Source organism: Tachyglossus aculeatus, chromosome 24, assembly GCF_015852505.1.
Source record: "Tachyglossus aculeatus isolate mTacAcu1 chromosome 24, mTacAcu1.pri, whole genome shotgun sequence".
NCBI classification, from domain to species: domain Eukaryota; kingdom Metazoa; phylum Chordata; class Mammalia; order Monotremata; family Tachyglossidae; genus Tachyglossus; species Tachyglossus aculeatus.
Window position 1 is genome coordinate 10,863,219 of NC_052089.1, and position 27,533 is coordinate 10,890,751.

Consider the following 27,533-nt stretch of genomic DNA (forward strand, 5'->3'; position numbering starts at 1 on the left):
ATCGTACTTCGGAGGAAGGTAAAGGTGATTACACACACGATACAAAAATACCAAAAAAAATCTTAGAACTTAAACTCGGAGCCTAAGCGGTCGGCTCTTTCCTAGAGATAAAAAAAAGATGCACTTTTCCCCCCCCTCACCTTGCGTTTGCAATACCTGAAACGGGCTTTAAATGGGGGTTGGAGTCAATACTGAGACTAAACTTCAGATCTGACAATTGCATTTCTATCCAGAAATACAGGCAGGCCCCACCTTTCTCCTCCAAACCAATCAGTAATTAAAAAGTGTACGGTGGGCTGGGGGAAAAACTGCATCTTACGTTCCTATGAATAACAAATTAACGGCGGGCGGAGGGGGGGTTGATGTGGCTTTTATTCCTTTTGGAAGCAAAACTCAACCAAATAATGTTTGTGCGATACACACGGCTGAATTATTTTTGGTGGGGCCTTCTACGGATAAACCGGCTTCCTTGCTATTTGCCTCGGTTAGATGAAGGGAAAATGCTAACAGGCACTAGTTAATACCAATGATTAAGGAGCACACTTAAAATACTAGCTTACTTCATAATGTTCTTTGAAGACTAAAATGAAGAAGACCAGAGCCCCGTTTCATGGGGTGAAATGAACCTTATCGGATATTCAGCACTTTACGGAAAGTTTCCAACAGGTCGCCGGGCCTTTCGTTTAAGAGCCAAGCTTCTGTAGCCACCGACAGAAAGGTAACCGCTAGTTTTGAAAACTATTAAAACAACTGAAAGCACATGGTGGGACGGGGGGGGAAGTCGGATTTTTTCCTCCGTCTCGGGGATTTTCCGATCATCAAGACCCTCGGTACACTACCCTCCCGAGGCAGCTTTTCCTCTCTTTTCAAAGTTGTTCTTGGGAGCCGTTTTCCTAGTCTAAAAGAGGGAGTTAAAAGCCTGCTAAAAGGGATCTAGACCTTCAGTCTGAACTCGCTTAGAGACGGTGACCTTTTTTCCTCCCCCTCACCGTGCTAATCGATGTGACTACAAAAATAATCGATTCTTAAAAAGGTACCACTTCTGATTTCTTTATTCGCTGTAACCTTTTCAAGCTGCTCACATGGAACTACAAAATTAGCAAATGTCGAGATCTGTATATAAAACATAAATTACCTCTAATTTCAAACTCTTGTTTATTAGTGTACCACTCGATCTTTTTTTTTAAAAAAAAAAAGTGGCTCCAAAGATACTCATACCATTCTTAAAAAAAAAAAAAGAGGAAAAAAAAAGAGGAAACGGTTCCTTGAACATCACACACCCGTCCCCCACACCCCAACCTCCGAGCGCGTCGTTTTAGTCTTCGTCTTGGTCGTGGACGTTGCCAAGGTGAGATTTGATATTTCGTTCCCAGAGCTTCTGGTTGTCAGAAAATCCGTGTTTTCCCTTGTTGAAGGAGTTTGGTCCTGCCGATGTTGGGGTGTCCCTGTTTTATTGAAATACGAAAGAGGAGCGACTGGTCACGTTTCTGGCCATCATCATCATCATCAATCGTATTTATTGAGCGCTTACTATGTGCAGAGCACTGGCCACTCGGCGTGGAAGGAAAAAACAACCGATCGGGGTGTGAGATGCTCTACTCCTGTTTTTCCCAACTACGGGAGAAGCGGCGTGGCCTAACGGACAGGGCACGAGCGAGGGAATCACGAGGTCCTGGGTTCCAACTCTGCCATCTGACCTTGGGCAAGTGACTTCACTTCTCTGCCTCAGTTATCTCCTCTGTAAAATGGGGAGTAAAAACGTGAGCCCCAGGTAGGCCCCGGACTGTGTCCAACCTGATTACTTTGTATCTACCCCGGCACTCTGTACGGTAGCCGGCACGTAGTAAGCACTTGAATACCGTAAAAAAAAAAAGTGGGTTGCGCTTTGAAGTTTCCCCAAATCAGGGTATCCCAACACCCTAGACTGGACTCGACAAAAACGGTATTTTCCAAAAAATCCTAGGCCTAAAAGACACGTGACAGGCCGGGTTACAGGCGCTCTGTACAGTAGCTGGCACGTAGTATGCACTTGAATACCATAAAAAAAAAAGTGGGTTGCGCTTTGAAGTTTCCCCAAATCAGGGTATCACAACACCCTGGACTGGACTCGACAGAAACGGTATTTTCCAAGAAATCCCAGGCCTAAAAGACACGTGACAGGCCGGGTTACAGGCGCTCTGTACAGTAGCTGGCACGGAGTAAGCACTTGAATACCATAAAAAAAAAAGTGGGTTGTGCTCTGAAGTTTCCCCAAATCAGACTGGACTAGACAGAAACCGTATTTTCCAAAAAATCCTAGGGCCGAAAAGACATGTGACAGACTGGGTTACAGGCGCTCTGTACAGTAGCTGGCACGTAGTAAGCACTTGAATACCATAAAAAAAAAAGTGGGTTGCGCTTTGAAGTTTCCCCAAATCAGGGTATCCCAACACCCTAGACTGGACTCGACAGAAACGGATTTTCCAAGAAATCCTAGGCCTAAAAGACATGTGACAGGCCGGGTTAGAGGCACCCTGTACAGTAGCTGGCATGTAGTAAGCACTTGAATACCATAAAAAAAAAAAGTGGGTTGCGCTTTGAAGTTTCCCCAAATCAGGGTATCCCAACACCCTAGCCTGGACTCGACAGAAATGGTATTTTCCAAGAAATCCTAGGGCCTAAAAGACACGTGACAGGCCGGGTTACAGGCGCTCCGTACAGTAGCTGGCACGTAGTAAGCACTTGAATACCATAAAAAAAAAAAGTGGGTTGCGCTTTGAAGTTTCCCCAAATCAGGGTATCCCAACACCCTAGACTGGACTCGACAGAAACGGTATTTTCCAAGAAATCCTAGGGCCTAAAAGACACGTGACAGGCCGGGTTACAGGCGCTCTGTACAGTAGCTGGCACGGAGTAAGCACTTGAATACCATTAAAAAAAAAGTGGGTTGCGCTCTGAAGTTTCCCCAAATCAGACCGGACTCGACAGAAACCGTATTTTCCAAGAAATCCTAGGGCCGAAAAGACATGTGACAGGCCGGGCCGAAGCCTGTATTCATCCTTCCAGCGTCACGAGCAAGTCTGGAACTAAGGTTAGGGTGAAATAAATCACGGTGGGCTATCACACTTCAGCTCTCCGAACTCTGGTATCACATTCGTGCTAGAATGCAAGCAGATTTTATGGTGGTGTCGAGCATTTTGAGAGACGCCGTCTCGTGGGGCTGGACATTTCACTACATGAAAGAAGGACAGTAGTTTGGCAAAGGGGTCTGAAGAGAAAGTCTGTGCCTTCCTAGCTTGCCATGTGATAGCAAATTCGAGAAAATAGAAGACATCTGCTCCGTGACAGATCTCCTCTCGAGCCAGTGCCCTGCACACAGTAAGCGCTCAATAAATACGATTGATGATGAGCCAATAGATTCATTCGGCGTCTGCCTGAAAAGACCCCGAACTTTCATCATTTTCACTCTTCTTAACTTTGATACGGACACTAAGGGGAAAGGGGCCTGTGGAGAAATTTAGGCATCGCCTGCTCGGTGTCTACTGACAGGCACAAATGGCTGATGGAAGGACCCTCCCGACTAAACCTTCTATTGGTTTAAGAAAGAAGGAAAAATTAGGAGAAAAAACCCCTGGAAAATAATAATAATAATAATGATGGCATTTATTAAGCGCTTACTATGTGCGGAGCACTGTTCCGAGCGCTGGGGAATTTACAAGGTCATCAGGTTGTCCCATGTGGGGCTCACAGTCTTAACCCCCATTTTCCAGATGAGGTCACTGAGGCCCTAAGAAGTGAAGTGACTTGCCCGAAGTCACCCAGCTGACAATTGGCAGAGCCGGGGATTCGAACCCATGACCTCTGACTCCAAAGCCCGGGCTCTTTCCACTGAGCCACGCTGCTTCTCCTTAAAGAATGTGCTAAGGAGCTTGTTTTTGCGGGGGGTCCAAATAACCCGCCGTGAAATTTGATAATAATAATAATGTTGGTATTTGTTAAGCGCTTACTAGGTGCAAAGCACTGTTCTAAGCGCTGGGGTAGATACAAGGTAATCAGGTTGTCCCACGAGGGGCTCACAGTCTTCATCCCCATTTTCCAGATGAGGTCACTGAGGCCCTAAGAAGTGAAGTGACTTGCCCAAAGTCACCCAGCTGACAACGGGCAGAGCCGGGAATTCGAACCCATGACCTCTGACTCCAAAGCCCGGGCTCTTTCCACTGAGCCACGCTGCTTCTCCTTCAAGGATGTGCTAAGGAGCTTGTTTTGGGGGGCTCCAAATAATCCGCCGTCAAATCTGATACGCCTTTCAAGACGCCCAGAAGAAGATCCCCAAACTGGGGTCGTCTTGAAATATTTTGCAAACTAATATTTTGACGACCCGAATAATTCCATCCCATAGGACCTACCAAATTTACATTTCCATGCGTAGCTTTTTTGCTAAGAGATGAACATTTCCCTGCATTTTTTTTAAATAGTATGTTAAGTGCTTACTAGGAGCACTTTTCTAAGCGCCGGGGTGGGAACGGTCCCTTCTCCTGTATGGGGCTCACGGTCCGGGTACATTTTGCAATCGAAAATAGGCCGGGGGTGGAGGGGAGGGAGGTGTTTCGAAGGGTCTCGGGGGGAATCGGCCGTTGAGGCGGGAGACAGAGAACAAAACCAAACATACTAACAAAATAAAATAAATAGAATAGATATGTACAAGTAAAATAGAGTAATAAATATGTACAAACATATATACATATATACAGGTGCTGTGGGGAAGGGAAGGAGGTAAGATGGGGGGGATGGAGGGGGGACGAGGGGGAGAGGAAGGAAGGGGCTCAGTCTGGGGAAACCATCATTTGTGTCAGACTAAGAGGAGTTATCCCCGCTAGAAAAGCATCCCCTGCCATATCCTATCCTGAGGACGCGCTTGTCTGTTGTACCAGAAAATTCTTTCCTGGTAGGTCTTGGAAAACATTAGAAACCCTGGGATCCCGCTAAGAGGTCACTTGCAACGGCGTGGATCCTGGCACGCTTTGGGAGGGGAGGATCGATCGGTGATGTGCTGCTAAAAATGCTTCCACTTCCCGTGGCCGCGGCCAAAAATTGTTTCTAGGGCAGGTTTCCATGGTATTTTCTGGCCATTTAAAGCCTTTTGGGAAAAATCGGAAGTTTTGACGCAACCAGAGCGGATTTTTTTACATCGTTTTGTGTTTTTTTTAAAGAGCTCTTCCCTAGTATTTTCTACTCCCTATCGCCACAGAATGCCAAGAAACGCCTGACCCTGGCCACACCTACCCCTTAGGAATCAGCAAGGGCGATCAGGCTGAGGTGGCCAAACCGGGGGGCTCCAGCATTACATCCCTATGGGGTCAGAAACCTTGGAAATCGCCAAGTGTCTCCGCTCTGGTAAACTGTGGTTTTGTGATGGATGAGCTGCTAAAGGCTCCAGAAATATGGATGTTTTCTTAAAGCGCTAAGAACGGTAAAAAGTCTCAGCGGGAGAGACTTTGTGCTCTACGGGGTCAGAAACCTTGGAAATCGCCAAGTGTCTCCACTCCGGGAAACTTTGGTTTTGTGATGGATGAGCTGATAAAGGCTCCAGAAATATGGATGTTTTCTTAAAGCACTAAGAACAGTAAAGAGTCTCAGCGGGAGAGACTTTGTGCTCTACGGGGTCAGAAACCTTGGAAATCGCCAAGTGTCTCCGCTCCGGTAAACGTTGGTTTTGTGATGGATCAGCTGCTAAAGGCTCCAGAAATATGGATGTGTTCTTAAAGCGCTAAAAACGGTAAAGAGTCTCAGTGGGAGAGACTTTGTGTTCTACAGAAGCAACATGGCTTGGCGTAAAAAGCACGTTTGCGAGTCAGGATTTCTGGGTTTTATTCCCAGCTCCTGGCTCTTTCCTGCACTACGGCTGAGGCCAAGTCACTTGAATTCTCTGGGCCTCCTTTCCCCAGTCTGGAAAAATGGGGATTCGCTGTGTCCTCCACCATTTAGGCTAAACTGGGATTGTGTCTGATCCGAACGGATGGTACCTCAGCACTTAGCACATAGTAAGCCCCTAAGACACACCACGATTAGCACCTGCATTCAGGAATTCTGACTCGGGTGGCCAGGCAAAAGGAAGACACAAATCACTACCGCCTTCCCCTCTGGCCTGTCATGCTTTGGGAGAGGGATACTGAAGAAGCGTGACAGGAGAGGGAAGAAAATTAGCCACCCGTCCAACTCCCTTGTCAAGCAAGTAAGGTGCTAAAGGGAATAAGGGGAGGATCGTGTGTCGCAAAGAACGAAGTAGAAAAAGAATCGGAAGACCAAGGTCAGAACTGAGAAGGAAGGCGGGCGTTCGGCAACAATAAATGCTAGAACTTGACTGGGAGTAAGAGGGATCCCTAACGATATTTCAAGATGGGCAAATCACTTTTCCAACGATTCTCATCTACCTCTACCTCAGTTCTACAGCACGTACAAGGCTGTTCCTCCAAACCTCGTTCGAAAGTCGAGTGACCGAAAAAAATCATACCTTCCAATGTTCTTCATGCGCATCTTGGCTTCTGGAGGCATTTCCTCCGGCTCACTCTGAATATTAGAGACAAAGGATAGATGTTATGCGATAAGTACGTACGCTCTACCTTCCCACTAGTCACATTACCTATAACGTACCCTATATAATGTCATACAGAGCGGTCTCACCGAGCACACGCAATTTATAGGTGAGAGAGAGGCTCCAGTAAAAATCGCAACATTCACACATATACTCACGCGCCCGACTGCAAAAAGGATTGGTCTATAGGGCAGTCTACTCATCGCGCTTATAGTTTACGGCAGCGTTAGGCGGGATCCAACCCCAACTGAGGTCAGCGTGCCTTGCCGTAGACGGTGGCCCAAGAGGAAATCGGTCACCCAAACCGGAGGCATACCAAGGTGTCAAGCTCACCTTCCCTGACCTTGTGAACTCCAGTGCATTTTCGGAGTCAATCAGATGACCACCCTGTCCCTGAAGGAGCGTTCGCCTCCATCCACTTCCGGCCTCTTTGCTAAACTGATGTCGCTCCCCCTCTAAGAGGATTTTTTTTACCCAGGTAAATCTATGCCCTGCCTCTTCAAGTGGGAAAGCCACTCTCTCTGGGACTGTGAGCCCACTGTTGAGCAGCGACCGTCTCTATATGTTGCCAACTTGTAGTTCCCAAGCGCTTAGTACAGTGCTCTGCACACAGTAAGCGCTCAATACATACGATTGAATGAATGACGGCAGGGGTGGAAGATTTCCAACAACGACTGGGCAGTAACAAGCCCCCATCATCCACGACTAAAGGTCCGCTGGACTCAAAACAACGGCAGTAGGAGTCAAGTCGGGGTCTGCTGATGGAAAGGATTAGATTTCTGATTTGGCCAGCTTTTGGGATGCTGCTTTAATTTTGGATGGCTTGTTACTTTATCCTCCTTAGGCCTGGAGTACGCGTGGACACCTTTCATTCAAATTGTATTTACTGAGCGCTTACCGTGTGCAAAGCACCGCGCTAAGCGCACAAGTATTCAGCGCTTAATGGACACCCACAATCAATCCCATTTACTAAACACGATCACCCAGCTACAGTTTCTCCACGCCGCGGTCAGGGACAGCCGGGGCTGCTCCTGCTCGCAGGGGATGGGAGAGGTGGGCCGGATCGGCTGGGTAGGGCGGGATACCTGGCTGCCGAAGAAGGGCCTATTAAAACCCCAACCTGACAGGGCAAGGGTCGTTCTGTCACTCGAGGCATTAAAAATCAGAGCGATCGTCAAGACCGCATCGACTTACATCATCATCTTCATTGAAAACTGCTGCTACTGATAGAGTTTTCGGGGCAAGAGTTGGAACGGGTTCTTTAGGCTTCTGCGGAAGGGAAAAACGTACCGAGTCACAATAAAAAATAAAACAATCCACTAGTAGACTACTGTGGGGAAGCAGTGTGGCCTAGGGAAGAGAGCACAGGTCTGGGAGCCAAAGGACCCGATTTCCAATTCCGCCTCCGCCACCTGCCTGCCGTTCGACCTTGGGCAAGTCACCTCACCTCTCCGTACCTCGGTTTCCTCAACTGAGAAACAGAGATTCGATATCTGTTCTCCTCCTACTTGGCTGTGAGCCCCAGACGGGACGGGGACTGTGTCCCAACCGATGCGCTCGTATCTCCCCCGGCGCTTACAATAAGCGCCTAAATACCATTAAAAAAAAAATCAATGGCAAGATTTAGACCCCGAAAAGTGCATTTTAAAGCAATCTGTTTTTTATTGCCTCCGGGGACTCACTGAAAACTTGAGCCTGGTCCTAAAATAATAATAATAATGAGGGCATTTATTAAGTGCTTACTATGTGCAAAGCACTCTTTTAAGCGCTGAAGGTTCAGCGCTACTCTAAAAGTTCAGAGTATCAGCGTAGGACGTTCTGAGCTGCTCTCACTTTCCAATTTTTTCTAGCAGAGACTTCCACCTCCAAGCCATCTCGACCCCAGCTTGGATCGGTCAGGTTCTGCGTTGAGCGTACCAACTCTTAAGCTTGGGGCTCCCGGGTCTCGAAGAGGTGAACGGCGGCTGGCCGCATCCGTTCCTTTATTTTAGAGGCAGCCAAGCGTGCAACCCATCTTTGAAGTATTCTTGAAAACCGAGGCTAGGCGAGCAGGGTGATGGGGAAGGGGTGGTGGGCTGACGGGGCAGAACCCGTCTCCCTCCATGGATACGGCATCTTTCAAATAGCCCCTACCTTGCGATTCAGGGGGGTGGCATCCGGTCCACTAGGGAAGCCGGCGGGAAGGAGGGAATGCTGAGCGCTACTTTGTAAATTATTCCTATTAATGTCCCTCTAGTCCGTAAGCCCATTTTGGGCACGGGACGTGCCTGCTAACTCTGTTCTGTTGTACTCTCCCAACAGCGCTCCGTACAGTGCTCTGCACATAGTAAGCGCTCGGTAAATACCACCTGCTGCTGGTTTTGGCTCTGCCGATGGTTATGGGACTTGCGGGGGGGGTCGACCCGAAAAGGCCTTTGAATCGGGAACGTCGCCTTCCACCCACGTGGTCCGCCTGACGGGATCAAGGAGACAGATGCTGAAAAATCCCTTCAACTGCAGTGGGTGAGAGGGCCTAGGACTTAAAAGGGCTGTTATTTTTTCACGAGTGCCCCTTATCTGGGAGCAACGGACGGTCTGGGCACCAGAAGCTTACCGGGGCAGCCACGGCCGGTGCCAGCCCCGTCAGCTCTCCCCCGGGGCACTACAGGATCGGAGGCGGGTGGGACCAGAGCCAGCGCCGGGCCTCGCCCAGTTGGGCGCCTACCGTTGTCAGAATGGGTTTGGGGGCCGAGGGGGCTCAGGTCCCCGAGCTGAGATCAAGGAGAAGTACTGGAATACTAACCCAGTGGGAAATCAATCAACCCACGTGGAGGCCGACTATTTAAAACTATACACGGACCACGGGTATCGGGAAAAGGAAGCGGTACTGCCAAAGAAGCCAACTGAGTCCTCAAAATTGTAACCCCGCTTCGTGGACTAGTAAACCGTCCTCGCGGAAAGGTTGCAGTGCTCGCTCAGATCGTGAATCCCGTGAAGGCGGGGCTCACGTCTAAGTCTCACCCGGCCTCTCACTCGATGCCCCGGGTGACTGACAGACTTAAAGCGAAAGTCACCCTGCGAAAGAGTTCTCTCCCCCTTTGATTCCCTAAGTAACCTTCACACGCAGTCCCCTCGCTACACACCCCTCGATCACCCCCAAGATTCCCACGGCAATCCATCTCTCCCGCAGATCCTTCCCAACAGGCCTATGGAAGCATACGGGCCGCATCTTGGACAAAACGGAGGCGCTTCGTTATTTTTTTTTTACTCCGCCGATAACAACATCCCCTCCCCTCGGACCCCCACCTCGCCTTCGATAAAAATCACCAACTCCAGAGCGGGAACTTACGCTTGCTCCAAGTTTGATGGATATGACCGGTGCTTTCTTTGTCGTCTGACTACCTATGGCAAATCCAAACTTGGAGATTTTTGCGGGCTTTGTGGAGAAGTCTTCGGCTTCTTCTTCAGCTGATCGCTTTTCTGTGCTGCGACTCGAACTTTCCCCTCCATTACTGGAAGAAACAGTCTTAGTTTTCACAGGTTTTTCTGCCTCTTCTTCAGGTCCTGGTGAAGTCGAAACAACTTACCAAGATGAGCTATTTTTACTAAGCAGATTGATGGGAGCAGCAACCTCAAAAAGCATTGTTAAAGGGAGGGTACCTACTCTGTGACTGTGCATCTACTAACCCGGCCACCTCTTCCACTGGTAACAGCAGGAACTGGGACTGGGCGACGCCAAAAGAGGCGCTTGCAAAACTCAACTGGGACACAGTGAAGGGCCATTTTACATACAGATACAAGCTTTTACAGAGAAAGATTCCTTCAGACATTTTTCCATCATTCGTTACAATCGATATACTGGATTCTTTAAACTCTACAGACGCTTCAACGCAATCCATTTAACATCGGCAAAAGCTTACGATAAGAGGAATACATAATGGTTGTCCATTTCTATTACTCATCAACACACGCGACAATTCATCAAAAATGCCTCCTTGCAAGGAGGAGCTGGCTCTTATCAGAACTGTAAAGATAAGTTACGGTTTGGGGATGGCACGGAGAAGGGAGTGAACAGCAGACATCTCTTTAGCACCTTAAATTTGCCCCGGGTGTTGGAGGTTGGGGTGAGCTCTCTCCAACTATATTCCATCAAAAGATATTCCCCTGCCTTAGAAGACAATACAGCTAACTGCTTTTGTCACTCGTTTTGCTTCACCTGATGAAGCGAGTCTGAGTCAGAAACTGGAAATTCGCAGCGAGAAAGAGCAGTTTCATGTATAGGAAGAGTGCAGGTGGGAAGTTCAAGACACCCACATCAGAAGAGAGAGGGAAAAAGCAAAAAGGATAAAATGAGAAAAAAAAAACCCACTAACTGGATGGGGGCTCAGAAGTCAATCCTTTGTCTTTCAAAGACTCCATCAAGTAGGATTCTCGGATCCTTGGCTGAGTAGGAACTTGGACCGTGAATAAAACCACGGTATTTCTTGAGCGCTTAACTGTGTGCCAAGCACTGTACTAAAGAGTTGGTTTAGACGATCCCTGCCCATAAGGACTTTATAGACTACAAGACACTATGATGGCCGTACACATCACCACAAATCAAAGAACACCTGCGTTTCCCGTTCGACTGAGAGCGCAAGATCGATCGGATTGCTTACGGTGTTTTCCTCGATGGCCATGACTGAAAATCCTGAATGACAGGAATAAGTTAAGAAAGCACTACATGGATTGGAAAGTCTGAGGGTCTACAGTGGCCAGAGCCGTAACTGCGCAAGATTACTCGTCGGGCATCTGGATTTTGGATTTGAAGGAAAAAAGAAACGGAAATGTGGTTTATTCTAGGTTAACCATCTCTTCCTAATGGCAATTCTGAATTTTATCTTCCAGCTCTATTAAGCAATCTGCAATTAATCGATGGTACAGCTAAACAAGAGTAGCTCATTCTACCCCAGCGCTCAGTACGGTGCCTGGCACATAGTAACCACCATTAAAAAGAAAAAAAAAAACTAACCCCCCCCCCCCCAAAACCCTAGTGAAGGACCAAGTTTATTCTTATAGATGGACAAGAATATGGCCCGGCAGGGAAACGGGAAATTCCTCTGGCTGGAGAATGACTTGTTACATACGAGTAAACTCAGATCGCACGTGTGCTTCGAACAAAAGTCACTGGAAAAGATCCGCAAACGTTTGAGTGGAAAAGCAGTGAGGGAGTTCGGAGCCGCATCCCGAATCCCCAGTCCTGCAGGTGACTGTGACTCTCTTCCCCCCCTCTCTGCGACCCATTTCTGGCGTGGGGACTCTGAGAGGAGCCGGCCAAATGAATGACAAGGCCGAATCGAGGGATGACAACTTCCCAGGTGGAAATCACGCCTTGGAAATTTAATAGGAGAGCCGCAGATTTCCCGTCGGGCCACCCGCCCGTGAAATCTCTTTATTTCATATGTATTGTTATGATGTTTCCTGGCGATCACCGTGGCTCTCAAACAGAAACAAAACTGGAGGAGAGACGACTGATTCTGCCACTTCTAAATGTGAGTCCCAAGCAACTTTTATATCTGGGAAAGTACAGAGGAAGGCGAATCAGGGGAAACTTTGTATTACGGAAGGGAGGCCCGGGAGGGCTAACTGAATGATGTCCGAGTGGCTAGTTTTATTTCAGGCAATCGACTGTATTTATTGAGCGCTTACTGTGTGCAGATCATTGTATTGAGAGCTTGGGAGAGTACTCGTAGACACGTTCTCTGCCCACAACGAGGCATTCATGGACCCTGGAAATTACATTCGGTTCAATTCTCCCCAGGGGAACTACTTTTTCGTTAACGAGCATGACCATCTGATGACTGAATCACATAGAATTTGGAAAGACTTTTTGCCGTTTCTGTTTTGGGTGGCGGGGGGAGTCTGCTAACTAACTGACTGGTGTTGCAGTTAGCCGCTCGAGTTCTCCACCGAGGAGCGAGAGAATAACGCTCGGCAGAAAAGACCGGCATCGCTCAAAACACAACCCGGGGAAAGACCCCGACATCCAGACGTGTCCGGACTGGCCATCCTGAATTTTAGTAAAGAGTTAGGACGACCCAAGTACGGTCAAACTGCTTTTCAAATTACTTGACTTGGGGAAACTGCAGTTTTCGTGGATTCCGGACCCCCGTCCTGCTGCATTAGGGGCTTTAAGAGGCACTGTTAAATCCCCACGGGGTGGAGGTAGTTCTAATCAATCAAGTGGGGTCAGTCAAGCCTATTCGATATCAACTGGCTCTTTAGAAAAGCTTGACGTTTTCTATTACAATTCTGAAACGCGGCAATTTTAATATCGACCCACATTAACTGCTCCCCACTGAAATTAAAACAGAAAGCCCCATTTCCCACCGATCCTGAATTTAAACAGCAGAACATGATACCGATCTGAATGGCACTGTCAATTATTAGATACACTGAAGTGGGGCTTTCCCGAATACTAAATTTAAAGCAGATATTTGTCATCTGCTCTTCATAAAATATCCTCAAAGCCCTAATAATAATAATAATAATGGTATTTGAGGTACTAGGCCATGCTGCTTCTCTTTTGATTTTGGCCCTCATTTTACTTTGGGAAGAATTGGGGGCAACAATATTTCACGAAGCTGAAAAGATTAAAATCTCATGCTTTTTCAGTTCGCCTGTAAAGTAAGATTATGTGAACTAATTACATAATTGGTCCAGTCTGAATGTCTCCTTTAACCAGCAAGAAAACCGAGGGGGAAAAAAAACAGCCCTCTTTCTCAACTGCTTCAAGAAACTTAAATTGCCAGTCATCAAAGACGTGGTAAATGCCCTCTGAAAACTGAGGAAGGGTCCTTATCCCCTTCTGAACCCCCTCCACTTTCTCTACCACAAGTTCAGTGCTGAAAAATGGAAAAAGACTGTAAGAATACTCAGATTCTCCTAATACTGGGTATTCTGACATTTTAGTGAGGGTCTATATATAACAGTAATATAACAGGACTGCAGGTGATCCATGTTGGCTTAAAAAATTAAAGAAAAAAGTAAACAGCCCGAAATTGCTTAAAATCAGCTTGTAGTCAGAGAAGTAGGGTGGCTCAGTGGAAAGAGCAGGGGCTTTGGAGTTGGGGGTCTCGGGTTTGAATCCTTGCTCTGCCAACTGTGTGACTTTGGACAAGTCACTTCACTTTTGAAGGAGCGTGGCTCAGTGGAAAGAGCCCGGGCTTTGGAGTCAGAGGTCATGGGTTCAAATCCCGGCTCCGCCAGTTGTCAGCTGTGTGACTTTGGGCGAGTCACTCAACTTCTCAATGCCTCAGTTACCTCATCTGTAAAATGGGGATGAAGACCGCGAGCCCCCCGGGGGACAACCCGATCACCTTGTAACCTCCCCAGCGCTTAGAACAGCGCTTTGCACATAGTAAGTGCTTAATAAATGCCATCATCATTATTATTATTCTCTGTGCCTCAGTTCCCTCATCTGTAAAACGGGGATGAAGACTGTGAGCCCCCCGGGGGACAACCTGATCTCCTTGTAACCTCTCCAGCGCTTAGAACGGTGCTTTGCACATAGTAAGCGCTTAATAAATGCCATCATTTATTATAATTATTATTATTTTTGTGCTACACTTGGGTCAGGGGATGCGATCCTTATCACACCTCCTCCAAGAGGCCTTCCCCAACTAAGCGCTCACCTTGCCTGCTCCCTCACTCATCTGTGTCGCCCTCGCACCCCGCACCCCACACCTTTTATTCAACCAACCAGAGGCCTCACGGCATTGCACGTACCTAGCCACAATTTATTTCAAGGCCCGCCTTCCCCTCTGGATGGTAAGCTCTCTGCGGGCAGGGAACATCCAGAGCTTAGGACAGTGCTTGGCACATAGTAGACGCTTACCGGATGCCATTATTACCTACTCTCCCAAGCGCCTAGTCCAGTGATCTGCGCACAGTGAGCGCTCAATAAATATGACCGATGGAGCTCCATCCTCGGGTATGTTTTTCCTCACCCCGTCACCGTAGGACCATTTCCCCAAGGTGATTTTGAATTTTATTTCACTCTTTTCAAAGTGTTAAAAATTCCAACTACTTTGCCATCGGCAGCTCTGGGTTCTTCCATCCGGGGAATCTTTATAAACCCTCAACGGAACCAGACTGGATTCCGATGGGAACGTTCCCCCACGAATCACTCCCCTCCAACTAGCCATGCCCCTGGCAAGTTGCTGCTTACAAAGTTTACAAGTGGCTTATTTCATCTGGGAGATGGTCTCCCTTCACATGTTTGGCTTAGAATAACAGAAACCATAGAGAGCCAACTTATTTCAGGAAGGCTTGAATTTTAGAGACAAGAACTCTCCTCATCCAAACCGAAAGTGGTTCGGTACCAAAAAAAAAAAAAATAAACAAATTTCAAAATTATTCAATGGAGCAATCTAGTTCGATGACATCGAGAACAGGATTATGGAAAATGCACGCAATATTTTCCCAGAGAATAAAGTCACAGAACTGCTAAATAGCTAAACGGTACATCTTTGCTTTAAAAACAAATTGACAAATACGGAAACCCAAGGCAGCTTCTTTCTGTTGACAACTTTTAACTCTGGTGACAAAGAGTCTCACCCAAATCACCCACCCGCCCAATTTTCCTCGTAGAGTTCTCCCAAAGAGCCGCTGTGAACTGGAGTTATAAATGCAATTTAATCAGGGAAATTTCCACCTTCTTGGTGAGCCATAAAATCTTCAACTTAAGCCTTCGCAATGGTCCCAGCCACAGCCGTTATCTTTTTTCTGGAAAAATGCACAAGTTCTGAGGGGGCATTTTTTCAACTCTACCACTGTAAATCAGTTGTAGAAATAAGCTACTGCTTTCAAATGACACTTGTGCAAATTTATTCTGACGCGTTCCATAACCTCCTCCTTGAATTGGCAATAAAAGCGGTAACCGGGCTAGCCCGACCTAACCCAGTCCCGTCTGCATTTTCTTTCATTTTTCTCAGTTCCATCCATACTCCTTTGTCTTACTAATCTTGAGAGTTTTAAGTTTATTCCGCCCCTTGTCCCTTAATTTTGAATATTGGGAAAAATACTTGGTGGACTGAACCAGGGTCGTTCCTATAGCAGTGAGCGGAACGTTTTTCTCAGAGGTTAGCTGTGAAGCTAGGGAGGGTCATTTTACAGATTTACAGAAAATAAACTAGCCAACTGTGAATATACTACACTCTGGGGGATATCCTAGCATTTGTAGCGTTTTGGAAAAGCGCTGAATTCCACTGTGGGAGAGGAGAGTGTCTACCGACTGTGTTACGCCGCACTCTCCCCAACGCTTAGCAGAGCGCTCTGCATACAGTTAAGCGCCCGATAAATACACCGGATTGACCGGGGGTACCGAGGACCACAGCGTGTGTATAATTGAAGAGTCGTAGCAATTCCGAGTACCGAAATGCCGCATAAAAACCTACATTTGGAGTTTAAGGAAAGGTGACGATCCATCTGCGGGGTTGCCGTGACCGACCAGTTATTTAGGGGCCCCCGATTTTACAGAGAAACCTCGGGTCCCTCTGAGGATCCAAGCACTACGGGGTGAAGTCATTTTACTAACAGCGTTGGCCTTTTTTTGGGTCCCTCAGCATAAAGAAATAGATCTCTTGATTTTTCTTCAGAAAAAAAAATACTAATCATCTCGTTCCCATGGCAATTCACGGTGACTAACATACGCAAGCGGGCATTGATACTTCACTCCATATGCCGCTAAGCCGCAAGGATCCTCTCCTCAAATTTTGGAAACGGGCCTCGGGGAAATTACCAGAAACTCTAATAATGATGATGATGATGATGATGATGATGATGAGGGTATCTGTTAAGCGTTTCCTCGTTGCCAAGGGCTCTGGTCGCTAAGCCCCGCCGCTCCTCTAAATGCTAAACTCTGAAGGCCGCGGCTCTGCTGGTTTTTATTTACTGGAAACGGCATTTAGCGCGTTTCCCCTCGTCAGACTCGGGGGCAGGGGGCTGACGGGAGGAGGAGATGGGGATAATAATAATGATAATAATGTTGGTATTTGTTAAGCGCTTACTATGTGCCGAGCCCTGTTCTAAGCACTGGGGGGGATACAGGGTGATCAGGTTGTCCCACGTGGGGCTCACGGTCTTAAACCCCATTTTCCAGATGAGGGAACTGAGGCGCAGAGAAGTGAAGTGGCTCACCCAAAGTCACACAGCAGACAAGTGTGGAGGCAGGGATGGCTGGGTCCCGGCCCCCGTTTATCCAACTGCCGAAAAACCGGGAACTGGGGCCTGAGGGAAAACCGCCTCGAACCCTGCGGGATGGGATGGGATGTGACTGGGAGTGTGGGGGGTGACGGAGTTCTTTTCTTGTTGTTTTTTTTTTTACCTGAAATAGTATTTAACGCCTATCCCCCGTCACATTTGGCAATGGGGGTAGGGGGTGTGAGTGTCCCGAGGGATGGTCTCTATTTGTTCCTGAATTGTCCTCTCCCCAGCGCTTAGCCCAGCACTCTGCACGCAGTAAGCGCTCACTAAATACGACTGAATGAATGAGTGAACGGGAGCATTTGCTAAACGCTTCCTACGTGCCGAGCGCTGTTCTAAGCACTGGGGGGGGGATATAAGGCGATCAGGTCACGGGGGGGGGGGTTCACAGACTTCATCCCCAATTGACAGATGTGGTCACTGAGGCCTAGAGAATGAAGTGGCTCGGCCAAGGTCACCCAGCTGACAAGGGGCGGAGGCGGGATTGGAACCCAGGGCCTCTGACTCCCTAGGCCCGGGCTCTTTCCACTGAGCCCCGCTGCTTCTCAGGGGTGGGGTGAGGGGTAATGGTGGGGGGAGAGGACGGGGGGAACGGGGAAAGGACCCCACGGCCTTAGCTCTTTTCCTCCCTTCAAAGCCCTACTGAGAGCTCACCTCCTCCAGGAGGCCTTCCCACACTCAGCCTTCTCCCCCTTTTAGACTGTGAGCCCACTGTTGGGTAGGGACTGTCTCTATATGTTGCCAATTTGTACTTCCCAAGCGCTTAGTACAGTGCTCTGCACATAGTAAGCGCTGAATAAATACAATTGATGATGAGCCCCCTTTTCCTCTCCATCTACCTCCTTCCCCTCCCCACAGCACCTGTACAGATGTTTGTCCAGATTTATCACTCTATTTATTTTACTTGTCCATATTTACTCCTCTATTTATTTTGTTAAGGATGTGCAGATAGAGAAGCAGCGTGGCTCAGTGGAAAGAGCCCGGGCTTTGGAGTCGGAGGTCACGGGTTCAAATCCCGGCTCCGCCGCCCGTCAGGTGGGTGGCTTTGGGCAAGACACTTCACTTCTCTGGGCCTCAGTTTCCTCCTCTGGAAAATGGGATTAAGACTGGGAGCCCCGTGTGGGACAACCTGATCACCTTGTATCTACTCCAGCGCTTAGAACGGTGCTTAGCACATGGTAAGCGCTTGACAAATGCCGTCATTATTATTAAGTCACTTCACTGGGCCTCAGTTCCCTCATCTGGAAAATGGGATTAAGACTCGGAGCCCCCCCGGGACAGCCTCATCACTTAGTATCAATCAATCATATTTACTGAGCGCTTACTGTGTGCAGAGCACTGTACTAAGCGCTTGGGAAGTACAAGTTGGCAACATATAGAGATGGTCCCTACCCAACTTTCTACTCCAGCACTTAGAACGGTGCTTGGCACATAATAAGCACTTGACAAATGCCGTCATTATTATTAAGTCACTTCACTGGGCCTCAGTTCCCTCATCTGTAAAATGGGATTAAGACTGGGAGCCCCGTTTGGGACAACCTGATCACCCTGTATCTACTCCAGCGCTTAAAATGGTGTTTTGCACATAGTAAACACTTGACAAATGCCATCATTATTATTAAGTCACTTCTCTGGTCCTCAGTTACTTCACCTTTAAAATGGGGATGAAGACTGTGAGCCCCCCGTGGGACAACCTGATTACCTTGTATCTACTCCAGCGCTTAGCACGGTGCTTGGAACATAGTAAGCGCTTGACAAATGCCATCATTAAGACACTTCACTTCTCTGGGCCTCAGTTACTTCATCTTTAAAATGGGGATGAAGACTGTGAGCCCCCCGTGGGACCACCTGATCACCTTGTATCCTCCCCAGCGCTAAGAACAGTGTTTCGCACATAGTAAGCGCTTAACAAATTCCATCATAATCATTATAATAATTATTATTATTTTTAAGGACAGTGTGTATCTGTCCAGTGAGCCCCCCGTGGGACAACCCTGATCATTCTGTATCTACTCCAGCGCTTACAACAGCGCTTCACACATAGTAAGTGCTTCACAAATGCCATCGTTAGTAGTATTATCAAGTCACTTCACTGCTCTGTGCCTCAGTTCCCTCATCTGTAAAATGGGGATGAAGACCGTGAGCCCCCCGTGGGACAACCTGATCACCTTGTATCCTCCCCAGCGCTCGGAACAGCGCTTTGAATATAATAAACGCTGAGAAAATACCATCGCAATCATTATTATTATTATGATTATTAAGGCCAGCGCGTATCTGTCCAGTGAGCCCCCCGTGGGACCACCTGATCCCCCTGTATCCCCCGCAGTGCTTAGAACAGTGCTTGGCACATAGTAAGCGCTTAACAAACACTATCATAATTACTATTATTATTCTGATTATTAAGGCCAGCACGTATCTGTGCAGCGAGCCCCACGAGGGACCCCCTGATCCCCTTGTATCCCCCACGGCGCTTAGAACAGTGCTTGGCACATAGTAAGCGCTTAACAAACACTATCATAATTAGTATTATTATTCTGATTATTAAGGCCAGGGCGTATCTGCCCAGTGAGCCCCCCGTGGGACCCCCTGATCCCCCGCAGCGCTTAGAACAGTGCTGGACACATAGTAAGTGCTAAACAAATACCACTTATTATGGTATTTGATTATATTATTAATAAACAATACATTTAATAGATAATTATTGTATATAATGATGATTATATTATTATTTAATTATTGCGATTACTGTGATTATTAGTATTATTGTTATTAAGGACAGCATGTATCAGTCCAGTGAGCCCCACGAGGGGCCACCTGATCACCTTGACACCTCCCCAGCGCTTACAACAGGGCTTGGCACATAGTAAGCGCTTAACAAACACCATCACCATCATTATTATTATTATGATTATGATTATTAAGGCCAGCGCGTATCTGTGGAGTGGGCCCCACGAGGGACCCCCTGATCCCCCTGTAACCTCCGCGGCGCTTAGAACAGTGCTGGGCACACAGTAAGCGCTGAACAAACACTACCATCATTATTATGATTATAATTATTAAGGCCAGTGCGTATGTGTCGAGTGGGCCCCACGAGGGACCCCCTGATCCCCTTGTAACCTCCGCAGCGCAAAGAACAGTGCTGGGCACATAGTAAGCGCTGGACAAACACTATCATAATTATTATTAGCTTAGCAAACACTATCAGAACAGTGCCAGCGCTTAGAACAGTGCTTTGCACATAGTAAGCGCTTAATAAATACCATTATTATTATTATTACGATTGTGATTATTCAGGCCAGTGTGTATCTGTGGAGTGGGCCCCACGAGGGACCCCCCCGATCCCCTTGTAACCTCCGCAGTGCTTAGAACAGTGCTGGGCACATAGTAAGCGCTGAACAAACACTATCATAATTATTATTAACTTAGCAAACACTCTCATAATAACAACAATTATTATTACGAATATTGTGATTACGTAAGTATAGTAGTATAGTATAGTAAGCGCTGAACAAACACTATCACAATTACTATCATGATTATAATTATTAGGGCCACAGCGTATCAGTCGAGTGGGCCCCACGAGGGACCCCCTGATCCCCTTGCATCCCTCGCGGCGCTTAGAACAGTGCTGGGCACATAGTAAGCGCTGAACAAACACTATCATAATTAGTATTAGCTTAGCAAACAGTATCATAATTATTATTATGATTATTATGACTATGATTATTAAGGCCAGCATGTATCTGTCGAGTGGGCCCCACGAGGGACCCCCTGATCCCCTTGTAACCTCCACAGCGCTTAGAACAGTGCTGGGCACATAGTAAGCGCTGAACAAGCACTATCATAATTATTATGAGCTCAGGAAACAGTATCATAATTATCATTATGATTATTATGACTATAATTATTAAGGCCAGCGCGTATCTGTCGAGTGGGCCCCACGAGGGACCCCCTGATCCCCTTGTAACCTCCGCAGCGCTTAGAACAGAGCTGGGCACATAGTAAGCGCTGAAAAAACACTATCATCGTTATTATTAGCTTAGCAAACACTCTCATAATTATTATTACAATTATTATGATTATTAAGGCCAGCGCGTATCTGTGGAGTGGGCCCCACGAGGGACCCCCTGATCCCCTTGTAACCTCCGCAGCGCTTAGAACAGTGCGGGGCACATAGTAAGCGCTGAAAACTATCGTAATTATTAACAACCTAGCAAACTCTCATAATAACAATAATTATTATTACGCTTATTGTAATTATGATTACTAAGGCCAGCGCCGATCTGTCGAGTGGGCCCCACGAGGGACCCCCTGATCCCCTTGTAACCTCCGCAGCGCTTAGAACAGTGCTGGGCACGTAGTAAGCGCTGAACAAACACTACCATAATTACTATTAGCTTAGCAAACACTCTCATAATAAAAATTACTATTATTACGATGATGATTATTAAAGCCAGCGTGTATCAGTCGAGTGGGCCCCACGAGGGACCCCCTGATCCCCTTGCATCCCTCGCAGCGCTTAGAACAGTGCTGGGCACATAGTAAGCGCTGAACAACCACTATCATAATTATAATTAGCTTAGCAAACACTACCATAATTAGTATTACGATTATGATTATTAAGGCCAGTGTGTACCTGTCGAGTGGGCCCCACGAGGGACCCCCCTGATCCCCTTGCATCCCTCGCAGCGCTTAGAACAGTGCTGGGCACATAGTAAGCGCTGAACAAACACCATCATCATTATTATTAGCTCAGCAAACACTCTCAGAACAGTGCCAGCGCTTAGAACAGTGCTTTGCACATAGTAAGCGCTTAATAAATACCATTATTATTATTATTATTACGATTGTGATTATTAAGGCCAGTGTGTATCTGTGGAGTGGGCCCCACGAGGGACCCCCTGATCGCCTTGTAACCTCCGCAGCGCTTAGAACAGTGCGGGGCACGTAGTATGCGCTGAACACTATCATAATTATTATTAACTTAGCAAACTCTCATAATAACAATAATTATTATTACGATTATTGTAATTATGATTATCAAGGCCAGCGCCTATCTGTCGAGTGGGCCCCACGAGGGATCCCCTTGTAACCTCCCCAGCGCTTAGAACAGTGCTGGGCACATAGTAAGCGCTGAACAAACACTATCATAATTACTATTAGCTTAGCAAACACTATCCTAATTATCATTATTATTACGATTACGATTATAAAGGCCAGTGCGTATCTGTGGAGTGGACCCCCTGATCCCCTTGTAACCTCCGCGGCGCTTAGAACAGAGCTGGGCACATAGTAGGCGCTGAACAAACACTATCATCATTATTATTAGCTTAGCAAACACTCTCCTAATTATTACTATTATTATTACGATTATGATTATAAAGGCCAGTGTGCATCTGTCGAGTGGGCCCCACGAGGGACCCCCTGATCCCCTTGCATCCCTCGCGGCGCTTAGAACAGTACGGGGCACATAGTAAGCTCTGAACAAACACTATCATCATTATTATTAGCTTAGCAAACACTCTCCTAATTATTATTATGATTACGATTATTAGGGCCAGCGTGTATCTGTCGAGTGGGCCCCACGAGGGACCACCGGATCACCTCGTAACCTCCCCAGCGTTTAGAACAGTGCGGGGCACATAGTAAGCGCTGAACAAACACTATCATCATTATTATTAGCTTAGCAAACACTCTCAGAACAGTGCCAGCGCTCAGAACAGTGCTTTGCACATAGTAAGCGCTTAATAAATACCATTATTACGATTACGATTACTAAGGCCAGTGGGTATCTGTCGAGTGGGCCCCACGAGGGACCCCCTGGTAACCTCCACGGCGCTTAGAACAGTGCTGGGCACATAGTAAGCGCTGAAAACTATCATAATTATTATTAACTTAGCAAAACTCTCATAAAAACAATAATTATTATTACGGTTATTGTAATTATGATTATCAAGGCCAGCGCCTATCTGTCGAGTGGGCCCCACGAGGGATCCCCTTGTAACCTCCGCAGCGCTTAGAACAGAGCTGGGCACATAGCAAGCGCTGAACAAACACTATCATCGTTATTATTAGCTTAGCAAACACTCTCATAATTATTATTACAATTATTGTGATTATTAAGGCCAGCGCCTATCTGTGGAGTGGGCCCCACGAGGGACCCCCCTGATCCCCTTGCAGCCCTCGCGGCGCTTAGAACAGTGCGGGGCACATAGTAAGCGCTGAAAACTATCGTAATTATTAACAACCTAGCAAACTCTCACAATAACAATAATTATTATTACGCTTATTGTAATTATGATTACTAAGGCCAGCGCCGATCTGTCGAGTGGGCCCCACGAGGGACCCCCTGATCCCCTTGTAACCTCCGCAGCGCTTAGAACAGTGCTGGGCACGTAGTAAGCGCTGAACAAACACTACCATAATTACTATTAGCTTAGCAAACACTCTCATAATAAAAATTACTATTATTACGATGATGATTATTAAAGCCAGCGTGTATCAGTCGAGTGGGCCCCACGAGGGACCCCCTGATCCCCTTGCATCCCTCGCAGCGCTTAGAACAGTGCTGGGCACATAGTAAGCGCTGAACAACCACTATCATAATTATAATTAGCTTAGCAAACACTACCATAATTAGTATTACGATTATGATTATTAAGGCCAGTGTGTACCTGTCGAGTGGGCCCCACGAGGGACCCCCCTGATCCCCTTGCATCCCTCGCAGCGCTTAGAACAGTGCTGGGCACATAGTAAGCGCTGAACAAACACCATCATCATTATTATTAGCTCAGCAAACACTCTCAGAACAGTGCCAGCGCTTAGAACAGTGCTTTGCACATAGTAAGCGCTTAATAAATACCATTATTATTATTATTATTACGATTGTGATTATTAAGGCCAGTGTGTATCTGTGGAGTGGGCCCCACGAGGGACCCCCTGATCGCCTTGTAACCTCCGCAGCGCTTAGAACAGTGCGGGGCACGTAGTATGCGCTGAACACTATCATAATTATTATTAACTTAGCAAACTCTCATAATAACAATAATTATTATTACGATTATTGTAATTATGATTATCAAGGCCAGCGCCTATCTGTCGAGTGGGCCCCACGAGGGATCCCCTTGTAACCTCCCCAGCGCTTAGAACAGTGCTGGGCACATAGTAAGCGCTGAACAAACACTATCATAATTATTATTAGCTTAGCAAACACTATCCTAATTATCATTATTATTACGATTACGATTATAAAGGCCAGTGCGTATCTGTGGAGTGGACCCCCTGATCCCCTTGTAACCTCCGCGGCGCTTAGAACAGAGCTGGGAACATAGTAGGCGCTGAACAAACACTATCATCATTATTATTAGCTTAGCAAACACTCTCCTAATTATTACTATTATTATTACGATTATGATTATAAAGGCCAGTGTGCATCTGTCGAGTGGGCCCCACGAGGGACCCCCTGATCCCCTTGCATCCCTCGCGGCGCTTAGAACAGTACGGGGCACATAGTAAGCTCTGAACAAACACTATCATCATTATTATTAGCTTAGCAAACACTCTCCTAATTATTATTATGATTACGATTATTAGGGCCAGCGTGTATCTGTCGAGTGGGCCCCACGAGGGACCACCTGATCACCTCGTAACCTCCCCAGCGTTTAGAACAGTGCGGGGCACATAGTAAGCGCTGAACAAACACTATCATCATTATTATTAGCTTAGCAAACACTCTCAGAACAGTGCCAGCGCTTAGAACAGTGCTTTGCACATAGTAAGCGCTTAATAAATACCATTATTACGATTACGATTACTAAGGCCAGTGGGTATCTGTCGAGTGGGCCCCACGAGGGACCCCCTGGTAACCTCCACGGCGCTTAGAACAGTGCTGGGCACATAGTAAGCGCTGAAAACTATCATAATTATTATTAACTTAGCAAAACTCTCATAAAAACAATAATTATTATTACGGTTATTGTAATTATGATTATCAAGGCCAGCGCCTATCTGTCGAGTGGGCCCCACGAGGGATCCCCTTGTAACCTCCGCAGCGCTTAGAACAGAGCTGGGCACATAGTAAGCGCTGAACAAACACTATCATCGTTATTATTAGCTTAGCAAACACTCTCATAATTATTATTACAATTATTGTGATTATTAAGGCCAGCGCCTATCTGTGGAGTGGGCCCCACGAGGGACCCCCTGATCCCCTTGTAACCTCCGCAGCGCTTAGAACAGTGCGGGGCACATAGTAAGCGCTGAAAACTATCGTAATTATTAACAACCTAGCAAACTCTCATAATAACAATAATTATTATTACGCTTATTGTAATTATGATTACTAAGGCCAGCGCCGATCTGTCGAGTGGGCCCCACGAGGGACCCCCCGATCCCCTTGTAACCTCCGCAGCGCTTAGAACAGTGCTGGGCACGTAGTAAGCGCTGAACAAACACTACCATAATTATTATTAGCTTAGCAAACACTCTCACAATAAAAATTACTATTATTACGATGATGATTATTAAAGCCAGCGTGTATCAGTCGAGTGGGCCCCACGAGGGACCCCCTGATCTCCTTGTAACCCCCGCGACGCTTAGAACAGTGCGGGGCGCATAGTAAGCCCTGAACAAACACTATCATCATTATTATTAGCTTAGTCCAGTGCTCTGCACACAGTAAGCGCTCAATAAATACCATTGAACGAATTATTATGATTATAATTATTAAGGCCAGCGCGTATGTGTCGAGTGGGCCCCACGAGGGACCCCCTGATCCCCATGTAACCTCCGCAGCGCTTAGAACAGAGCTGGGCACATAGTAAGCGCTGAACAAACACTATCATCGTTATTATTAGCTTAGCAAACACTCTCATAATTATTATTACAATTATTGTGATTATTAAGGCCAGCGCCTATCTGTGGAGTGGGCCCCACGAGGGACCCCCTGATCCCCTTGCATCCCTCGCGGCGCTTAGAACAGTGCTGGGCACATAGTAAGCGCTGAAAACTATCATAATTATTATTAACTTAGCAAACTCTCATAATAACAATAATAATTATTACGATTATTGTAATTATGATTATTAAGGCCAGCGCCTATCTGTGGAGTGGGCCCCACGAGGGACCCCCTGATCCCCTTGCATCCCTCGCAGCGCTTAGAACAGTGCTGGGCACATAGTAAGCGCTGAAAACTATCATAATTATTATTAACTTAGCAAACTCTCATAATAACAATAATAATTATTACGATTATTGTAATTATGATTATTAAGGCCAGCGCCTATCTGTGGAGTGGGCCCCACGAGGGACCCCCTGATCCCCTTGCATCCCTCGCAGCGCTTAGAACAGTGCTGGGCACATAGTAAGCGCCGAACAAACACTATCATCATTATTATTACCTTAGCAAACACTCTCATAATAACAATAATTATTATTACGATTATTGTAATTATGATTATTAAGGCCAGCGCCTATCTGTGGAGTGGGCCCCACGAGGGACCCCCTGATCCCCTTGCATCCCTCGCAGCGCTTAGAACAGTGCTGGGCACATAGTAAGCGCCGAACAAACACTATCATCATTATTATTACCTTAGCAAACACTCTCATAATAACAATAATTATTATTACGATTATTGTAATTATGATTATTAAGGCCAGCGCCTATCTGTGGAGTGGGCCCCACGAGGGACCCCCTGATCCCCTTGCATCCCTCGCAGCGCTTAGAACAGTGCTGGGCACATAGTAAGCGCCGAACAAACACTATCATCATTATTATTACCTTAGCAAACACTCTCATAACAACAATTATTATTACGATTATTATGATTATAATTATTAAGGCCAGCGCCTATCTGTGGAGTGGGCCCCACGAGGGACCCCCCCTGATCCCCTTGCATCCCTCACAGCGCTTAGAACAGTGCTGGGCACATAGTAAGCGCTTAATAAATGCCATTAAAAAAAAAAAGTACGACGATGACGACGAGGGTGAGAAATGTATGGAGGGCAGGGTGTGAGGGACGAGGCCTGAGGCCTGAGGCGGGGGTTGTTTCCGCAGTGGAGGCCGTCCATCCATCCGTCCGCCCTTCCGTCCACCCGCCCCGGCCCATCCGTCCCCTTCCCCTTCCCCTTCCCCTCCAGGCCCCGGGTTTGCGTTCACCTCCGGCGGCTCCCGCCATGGCGGTCCTGTCGGCCCGCTCCTCTCCCTCAGGCCCGTCCGCCATCTTCCTCCGCCTCCCTCCTTCCCCCGCACCATAGAGGGACCGGAAGCGCCCGCCCGCGCACGCGCGCGCGCGGCTAGAGCGGCGCCGGAAGCCCGCCCGCCCTGCCTCGCGGACGTCACTTCCGGCCGTGGCGCGGGTGGGCGGGAAGGGCGGTAGAGCCGGGCGCGCTGATTGGCCGAGGAAGCGACCAATCGCAGCACGCGACCTCGACTTCATTCATTCATTCACTCAATCGTATTTATTGAGCGCTGACTGTGTGGGGAGCACTGGACTAATAATGATGATGATGATGATGATATTTATTGAGCGCTATGTGCAGACTAAGCACCAGTTCATTTATTCGTTCATTCAATCGTATTTAGTGAGTACTTACTGTGTGCAGACAGTAATAATAATAATAATAATGATGATGATGATGGCACTTATTGAGCGCTGACTATGTGCAGACTAAGCACTGGGGAAGGACAAGCTCATTCGTTCATTCAATCGTATTTAATGAGTACTTACTGTGTGCAGAC

General features: G+C 47.2%; 1 protein-coding gene across 1 annotated transcript; it reads right to left on the reverse strand.

Moving 5' to 3' along the window:
• Window positions 1-355: 355 nt before the first annotated feature.
• LOC119945080 (PEST proteolytic signal containing nuclear protein) lies at window positions 356-27,052 on the reverse strand. The gene is made up of 5 exons (XM_038766096.1): window positions 26,952-27,052; window positions 9,900-10,114; window positions 7,766-7,840; window positions 6,491-6,546; window positions 356-1,445 (listed from the first exon to the last, which is right to left on the reverse strand). Exons 1-5 carry the CDS (start codon window positions 27,013-27,015, stop codon window positions 1,316-1,318), a joined length of 540 nt encoding a protein of 179 aa, XP_038622024.1. The 5' UTR covers window positions 27,016-27,052; the 3' UTR covers window positions 356-1,315.
• Between the last annotated feature and the right edge of the window lie 481 nt (window positions 27,053-27,533).